We start from the raw sequence: 8,685 nt of genomic DNA on the forward strand, positions 1-8,685 counted from the left end.
ATCAGCTCAATGTTATTTGAAGTACCCAGGAGACAAGTCTTAACTAAAACGTGATCAATGGCTGGCTTTTAACACTCGGTTCGCATTTTTTATTGAAGGCAGCTTGTGGACTGTCCAGCTGATCACACTCAAGAGACCTTTGACATATTTCCACACATCAAAGGAACAAATCTGATCTCTCCCTCAGCTTATTTTGAAAGCAGGGTGAACACTTCGCTCCTACGGTCCACTATTCTTCCACATGCTGGCTGCCACACTTGAAAATTCTTGCAGTAGCTACAATGCCAAGCGGCAACCAGGATAACTAAGCCAAAAGGGTGAAGACTCCAAGATCAATGATGTACAACTAAATGCTACTGAAAATGTTATCCTTGCGGGCAAGTTATATACACACTGCAATTTAATTGAGCAGTTGTGATGAAACTGCAAATCACAACAGTGCATTCAATTTTTGCACAGGAGGTGGCAATAACAATACTATAATTTCCTTTTTCCACGTCGCTTTTCAGACAGTGCACAGCATTTTATTTAATAAAATTCTTAGTTTGTTTTGACCGTTTAAATCTTTCGCCCTGGCTGCCAACCCTCCTGTCAGCGGAAACAGTTTCTTCTTATCCATTATCTGAAATGTCCAGAATCTTCATAGTGTCTGAGTCATGGAGTTGTGATGCATAGAAACAGGACCTTTGGCCCACCATCTCTATGGCAACAGCTATGCCCATCTACACTAATCCCACGCCTTAATTCCATATCCCTTGATATCCTAGAAACAAAGAACTGCAGATATTGGTTCACAAAAAAGGACACAAAGTGCTGTAGTAACTCAGTGGGTCAGTCAGTATTTCTAGAGAACGTGGATAGGTGACATTTCAACGTTTCAGATCCGAAACGCCACCTATCCATGTTCTCCAGAGCCTGACCCGCTGAGTTCCTCCAGTACTTTGTGTCCCACCATATCCTGCTCCTTCAGGCCCCTGTCAAGATGCCTCTTAAATCTCCTTATGATGCAGAACTAATCTATTCTGCCGATCAAGTCCATGCTAGTTCAGAGCACAAGCATCAATCCCATTCCACCATTTATTTACTTGTAACTATTCTCTCTCACGTGCCCATCAGCTCCACCCTAATTGTACTGCCATTCGCCTGACAGGGCAATTTATGGTGACAATTAACCACCCAGAACAACTTTGTTCAGTAACTAAATATTAGTTACTGAACAAATCTGAGCAATGAATTTGTTTATCGCAGTGATTACCCTCAACATTAAATAAAGGGGTGCTTCAACACACTTCAACTCCCCCTCCCATTCCCAATCCGACCTCTCTGTCCTGGGTCTCCTCCATTGCCAGAGTGAGCAACAGCGGAAATTGGAGGAACAGCACCTCATATTCCGTCTGGGGACCTTGCGTCCTTATGGCATTAACATAGAATTCTCCCAATTTGGCTAGCCCTTGCTGTCTCCTCCCCTTCCTTAACCCTCTAGCTGTCTCCTCCCACCCTCCCATCCGCCCGCCCTCGGGCTCCTCCTCCTCCTCCCCTTTTCCTTCTTTCTTTCCCCCACCCCCCATCAGTCTGAAGAAGGGTTTCGGCCCGAAACGTCGCCTATTTCCTTCGCTCCATAGATGCTGCTGCACCCGCTGAGTTTCCCCAGCAATTTTGTGTACCTTAAATAAAGGGGTGTTGATGGGTGTGCGAGGAAAACCAAGAAATAACATAATAACATACATTTAGTTGCAGAGAAAATCCGTTTTCCAAGTAGTGCAGTGAGCAGGCGCAGATTCATAAACAGAACAAGCAGGAAGTGGAACCAAAATCTGCATTTGGCAAGTATTACCCCATAATTTTCTCTGCAACTGAAACTACACATCAAAAGCACCTAGTGTATCGCTTTTCACCTGCTCAGGAAGTCTCAAAGCTTTTTATAGCCAATTAATTACTTTCTAAAGCCTTCCACCTCTTGCTGGAACAGCATTGATAAATGAAGTTCGAGGATCATAAACCACAATGAGATCATTGTGAAAAAGCAGCTTATCTCAAAGTTATCGCGTATTGAATTTGTATCAAGATCAGTGCGTGATGATATGGCTCATTGTTTGGTCTGGGTTACTACATGCATAGGTAGGGAAGGATTTGATTTCCTACTTAAGTACTAAGTGGCCATGTTGTCCATGTCCATCAAGGCAGAGGAGATCGACGCAGCCTTGACATCGGGGCTCAAATGAGTTCCTTATTTTGAGACAGAAGATAAAAGCTTTCTCACAGTGGAATAGAAAACTGTTCGAGTAAATTGGTGACTAACAGAAAAAAATCTTCCCATTCAACAAAGCAACTTTTAAACCTGTTTAATCTCTGTTCCAATGCAAGAAAGACACCAATTAAATTATACACATCAAAGTCCCGCAACACCACTTTAACTAAAAGCAGATAATATGTTGTGGTGGGGGATGAATGTTAGTCAGGGCATAATAATTATTATTCATAATAATAATTGTCATGCTACACAAACACGGCCCCTGTTGTCCTTTACGACCATCTATACAGATCCCATTACCCATATTAGAACTGTATCCTTCAATGCCTTGCCTATTTAAGCCCCTATCCAAATGACCCCATCATAGGAATTGTACCTCATTCCACCGCCTGCTCTGGCAATGTATTCCAGTTATTAACTGTGATTAAAAAAAAAATCTCAGATCCCCTAAAAAACTCCTTCCCTTTACTAGAAGAGTCAAGGAGTTCTAATAGGACCAAACTTGTTCATGTTTTCTTATGATACAGCCAGAGGTCACTCTATATTCAGTCTCACAGCAATCCCAACAATCCCTTTACCCACTAATTTCACTATTCTCTCTCATGAGCCTGCCAACTCCCCCAATTCTCCTGCCATCTACCCACACTAGGGATAATTCACAGTAGCCAATTAACCTAACAACCTACATATCATTGGGTTGTAGGAGAAAACCCACGCAGTCACAATAAGAATGCAGATAGACTACAAGACAACAGCCAGGGGCAGTGCTGAAGTAGGATCACAGTGTAGTGACTCAGGAGCACCACCATACCAGCCAAACACGAGGAATGTTTCAGCAAGGCGGAGCTCATTGTGCACAACTTGAATGAGTATTTAGTTGTTTAGCAAGAATTTCAAACCAACAACTTCTCCCCTTGACCCTGGTTTTACTATAATTCACCCCTTTTAAAACAGAAGTCTTCAAGTGTTCAGCTTTGCTCCTCATCGCCGACATGCAAGCAACATTAAAAACAGAGAGCAAGTGAAGAAAGGAGCATTTGCAGAGGGGAATGAGGTGAGTGGGGATGGCTGGGTAGATCTTTCAAACTGCAAGCCACTACACAATCGGAGAAACATGCTCTTTCTACACTGCACGATTCCGAGACACATATTGTTGCATTCTAGTTCTGAAAAGCATTTCAGGCTGCCTTTCACATCACAGAATAATTGCCAAAGGAAACTCATTCTACAGTAAAATAAGGTATCCTCCAGTACAGTAAATAGCAGGAAATAACAATCCTGGCCCAAGGCAGAGGAGGAGCGCCAAGAAGAAGGGTTTCGGCCCGAAACGTCGCCTATTTCCTTCGCTCCATAGATGCTGCTGCACCCGCTGAGTTTCCCCAGCAATTTTGTGTACCTTGGCCCAAGGCATTAAGTCTCTGCATTGGCATCCCTCATTGTACAAAATCTCCCTCATAGAGGATGGTAACATTCCTGATATCACCCAGTGAGTTCTGCAATGTTTCTATTTTAAAATGAAATTGTTCTCAACACCTTCTTAATTAGAAAAAAAAATGTTTTATAATTTACCTCATCTGATTATCTCAATTCTGACTCATTTACAACCTGTCAGTGTTTACTTGCATCTATTCCATCAACTATAAATGATTACATTCTCTCTTAACTTTCTCAGCTCCAGTGAGAATCACCACAGCTTCTCTCACCTCTAAATGCAAATACGCACAAATCAGATACAGAATGGAACGGACTGTGGCAAAGTTTTTATCTGGCAAACTGGATTTGACAAAAAGGGGGCTTCCAGACTTCCACACAGACGAGACAGTGAGCCATCATGGAAATAAGAGCTGCAAGTTAACAGCGAGCTACAGCTTAGCCAAAGCACATTCCTAATGCTCAAATGCTCAAGTCCTGATCCATCAATATTCAGAATCGAGAGCTCAAATCCTTTCTGCATGACACAAACATTCCCTGGCGGGAAACCGCTGAGTGGCAGGTGCTCCTGGCATTTTCCAGGTCTTTTGTAAACACATTTATCAAAAAATGTATTCTCTTCACCCACAACACATCACCACCCTCTCCTTAGTTTTCATACAAACTACCCCAAAATGAAGCATCACCCCGCAATGCCCTCCCCCCACAATACAAGAACATAAGGGCATATGATCAGTGTTATATTGCTGAAGTAATATCCCTCATCACTTTACACTACTCCCAACATACCATCCCAAGAGACAGATGTGCAATCATCTGTACCACGTCATTCTATGTGGGGTTGTATCATTTTTTTTAACTCAAAAACAAAGGGCCAGGTCTATAACCATGCAGTGGCCCATTTGTAACAAACCTTCAACTAATATCGAACTGAACTAATGTCAAACATGGTCTGCATTCAAAGATTCAATATTTTGCTGGGAAATTTAAAAATGTCTTATCATTCAAATGAATCATTTTGGAAATAAATAAATTCAATATCAAAATATATTTTACCCTCTTCTCTGCCGGTCCTGAAATCTATGATTAACTGAGGAATTAAATTATGAAGGGCATTAATAGGGTGGAAACATTTTCTTGTATCGAGGACCAGAGGACATAGATTCATAGTTACGCAGCATGAAAAGAAGCCCTTCAGCCCAACCCAACCCATTCATGCTGATCAAAGTGCCTATTTAAATTAGTCCCATTTGCATGCATTTGGCTATTATTCCCCTCAACTTTTCTTATCCATATAACCTGTCCTAATGTATTTTAAACAGTGTCATTTTATCCACCTTTATCACTTCCTCTGACAGTTCATTTCATATACCCACTACCCTGTGTGTGAAAAACCGGCCCACAATTCACTTTAAATCTTTCTCCTATCACCCTAAACCTATGTTCTTAGAGACTTGGGTCTAAGGTATGGATCAAACAGTTTAGAGGTATCAGAGGATGATTGAAACAGACTGTCTGAGAAGATGGTGAAAGTAGCAACTAGATGACCACATGAATTACCCAAGTCATAATAGACTATGGATCAAATACTGGAAAAATTGATTAATATAGATGGATACCTAATGGCTGGCATGGACAGTGGGCCGAAGGGTCTCCTTTTGTATGACTCTATGACAGAGTTGTAACCTCTTGGCAATGTGTCTCAAGTGCCTCCTCTTAATAAGAGTTGCCTTACAAGCCCCATGTCTTTAGCTACTCATTTGGACAGCACAAGCAGAACCAATTCAGAATTATTAATCTCAACAAAAGGCTGGATCATACAATTCAAGAATGTTTCACAACACTGAACACAGTGACAACATGGTTTTAAGAATTTACAAAACAAAAAGCTAATGCAAATATCAACCCTGCCTCGAAGTTGATGAGTAGAAAAACAACATCCAAAATGACACATTATTTAGCACAATAAATATAGACCAAGCAGGGAAAAAAAACTAAGATCACAACACAATATTACAGTTCCCTCGACTCACAAAAGTTCCTATAAAATTGCACCCTTCTTGAAGTTAAAAACAAGTTTTTTCACTGCCCTAGACACAAGCTGCATACAACCCGCCTCACGAAGCCACATTAAAATTACAACGTATGTCTCGTTCACATTTCCAGAACAAACTGTTTGATGATGCCTTGGATATTGCTGGTCTCTCGGTGGTTCAATTTAAAAGAAAACACACAGCTCAGATCACTTATATTCCTCAGGGAAGCGAACCAAAAGAACATTTTAAAATAAATACCAAGAAAAGTTCTGCTATAAATGTTTAGGATTCAGCACATCGCGTGTTTGGGGTTAAATAAACAAGCTGTTAAAGAAAATATATGCACCGTTGAATAAATACATGTAATTAAATAAATATGTAGTTAAGTAACATGACAACAAGCCCATAGATTTAACTAAAAACATGCGATGTCAAGTTATAAACTTTTCTTTGAGGTTGGTCAGGAATGTTGGGGGGTTTTTTGACACATGGAACAAAGTCATGTTTAGCAGCAGTAGATGGTTGCGTCGTATCTCTGGTGTTTAAGTGCGGTTTTTGTTTACTTACGGACGGCGACCTTCTTGGCGTCGAGGTGGAGGGTGCGCTCCTGCAGGGTCTGGAGGCGGCTGTGGAGGCGGCTGCAGCGGGCACACATCGAGCCCGCCTCCACCTCCAGCTCCTGGAAGATGCCGCTGGCCAGGCGGCTGAGATCGGCCAGCTGCCGGAGCAGGGAGACGAGGGTGAAGCCGGACACGTCCTGCAAGGTATCGAAGAGGATGGCTCGCCGCCTCCTGCTGCCGCCGCCGCCACTGGGCAGCGGGGACTCCTGCTCCAGAGTTTTCCTCCTGCTGCTACTCCTCCTCTTCTTCCTCCTCTGCAACCCATCTCCATCCTCCTCGTCCCCCTCCTCTGTACCAGCCTCCCCAACTCTGCCAAAGTCTTCAGCCGTCAGCCGAGATACCAGCCGGGGCTCCACTATCCTCTTGTAAAACGGCATCCTCTGCAAACTTTATCCTCCTCCCCGCCCGTCCTTGCTACAGCGAGCAAGTTTGAAACGAAAATGTGTTGGGGGTTTTTAAAGATAGACTAGGCAACTTCAACTTTCCAAAACTGGACGCGAATCACAGACTCATCCGCCATATTCACTGTTCTACAGAGCGAGTTCAAAATTAAAGCCTCTCACTAACTCAACGAGGGCTGAAAGTAAAGTCCACGCAGCCACCGGCAGGCACACAGAAAGGAGAGACAGGGCTCCAGAAAACCAGGAACAGCAACAACGTGAATTCAAATACAGTGAGCACAGGGTGACCGGGTAAACGAGGAATGACAACAACCTGAACTCAGGGAATGGACTGCCATTCACAAAACCAGGAGTGGTATAAGAATAGATAGAATTTACAATGCTCTCCCAAACTTTAATGCTCTTTGTAAGGAGGAAAGAAAAAAATATATTATGACTTGGGATTTGTGGAGTAGAAGCACATGGTTGCTAAAGTTATTTTCAGTCATTCACACGGAAACAGGCCCTTCGGCTCACCGAGTCTGCACTAACCAACAGCCACTTATGTATTTAAGAAGGAACTGCAGATGCTGGAAAATCGAAGGTACACAAAAATGCTCGAGAAACTCAGCGGATGCAGCAGCATCTATGGAGCGAAGGAAATAGGCAATGTTTCGGGCCGAAACCCTTCTTCAGACTGGAAATGGAGTCTGAAGAAGGGTTTCGCCCCGAAACGTTGCCTATTTCATTCGCTCCATAGATGCTGCTGCAACCGCTGAGTTTCTCCAGCATTTATTTCTACCAGCCACTTATGTATGCTCATTCTGCACCCATCGCATTTTATTCTCCCCATATTCCCGACAACTCCCACTCACAATAGCCAAGTATCCCATCAACCCACAAGCTTTTGGTGTGTGAGAGTAAACCGGAGTACCCAGAGGAAACCCACACAGTCACAGAAAGAACATGCAAAATACCACCAGCCAGTACCTGAGGTCAGTATTGAACACGGGTCTCCAGCGTGTGAGGCAGTGGTGCTACTAGCTGCGACTTTCTGTTGCACATTTTGTTTGTAATGCTATTTTTAATAAGAATAGGCATCTATGATATATGTGTAATTTATGTAATAATTTATATAAAATGTATGTTTTTGCTTGTTGTCTTGAGTCTTTGTACCTTTGATGCTGCTGCAGGCAAGATTTATATTCTACCTGTACCTCACCATACTCGACTTGTGGAGGGAGACTGGAAACATTTCTGTCAGAATGGCCAAGGCAGCTGAAAACCTTTTTAGCAATGACTTATGACTGGCCATGCTCAAAGAGCAGCACAACATTTTATTGTGGGTAAAATGGAGGTGATGGATGAGATGGATATTTTTTAAATGATCTGCATTTGCACAGCACTTTCCCTGATGTTAAGATGTACCAAAATGTTTTGCATTGTTGTTCACAGATATTCACAAAATGTTTTGCATTACTGTACTTTATCAATGGTCACTGTTGTAATGTGGGATATATACAGTTGTCTGTAATTTCACACACGTAGCAGATAATGATCTGGACGTCTGTTTTCCTGGTACAGTACTGAGGAAGTAAATAACTACAAGGACTCCAGTAATAACTCCCCAGCTAGCGATTGAAATGATGCCATTCAATCTCTTACATCCACCTGAGATCTTACATCCACCTAATTTTCATGTAACATCTGGAAAACAATTCATCTCTGTGCATTACCTCACTGGTATTGAAGCAAAGTATCAGGCCAGGATTATGTGCTCAAATCACTTGCTCCAACTCGGAGACTAAAAGAGAACCAATACAGGATAGAACATCGATAGCTTTGGCAAGTTGGGGGGTTATGGAGAATGGAACCCAGGAGGGTGGCATGAAGAACATATGATTTATACCCTTGAAAAGGGAGATGGTGTCACTTGGAAAGGAGCACAATTCATTGAGTGAACAAAA

General features: G+C 42.5%; 1 protein-coding gene across 3 annotated transcripts in view; it reads right to left on the minus strand.

Annotated features, from left to right (window-relative positions):
• The window catches only part of nhsl1 (NHS like 1), a 233,082-nt gene extending 225,874 nt beyond the window's left edge, over positions 1-7,208 (minus strand). The window contains exon 1 of one of the 3 annotated variants that reach the window (XM_033025973.1): positions 6,286-7,208. In XM_033025973.1, the coding sequence (XP_032881864.1) occupies positions 6,286-6,715 (430 nt within the window). In that variant the 5' untranslated portion in view covers positions 6,716-7,208. The remainder of the gene's footprint in view (positions 1-6,285) is intronic. The other 2 variants (XM_033025972.1, XM_033025971.1) reach the window with 2 other exon arrangements.
• Positions 7,209-8,685: the final 1,477 nt, after the last annotated feature.

This window comes from Amblyraja radiata, chromosome 8 (genome assembly GCF_010909765.2).
Source record: "Amblyraja radiata isolate CabotCenter1 chromosome 8, sAmbRad1.1.pri, whole genome shotgun sequence".
In the NCBI taxonomy this organism is placed as follows: Eukaryota; Metazoa; Chordata; class Chondrichthyes; order Rajiformes; family Rajidae; genus Amblyraja; species Amblyraja radiata.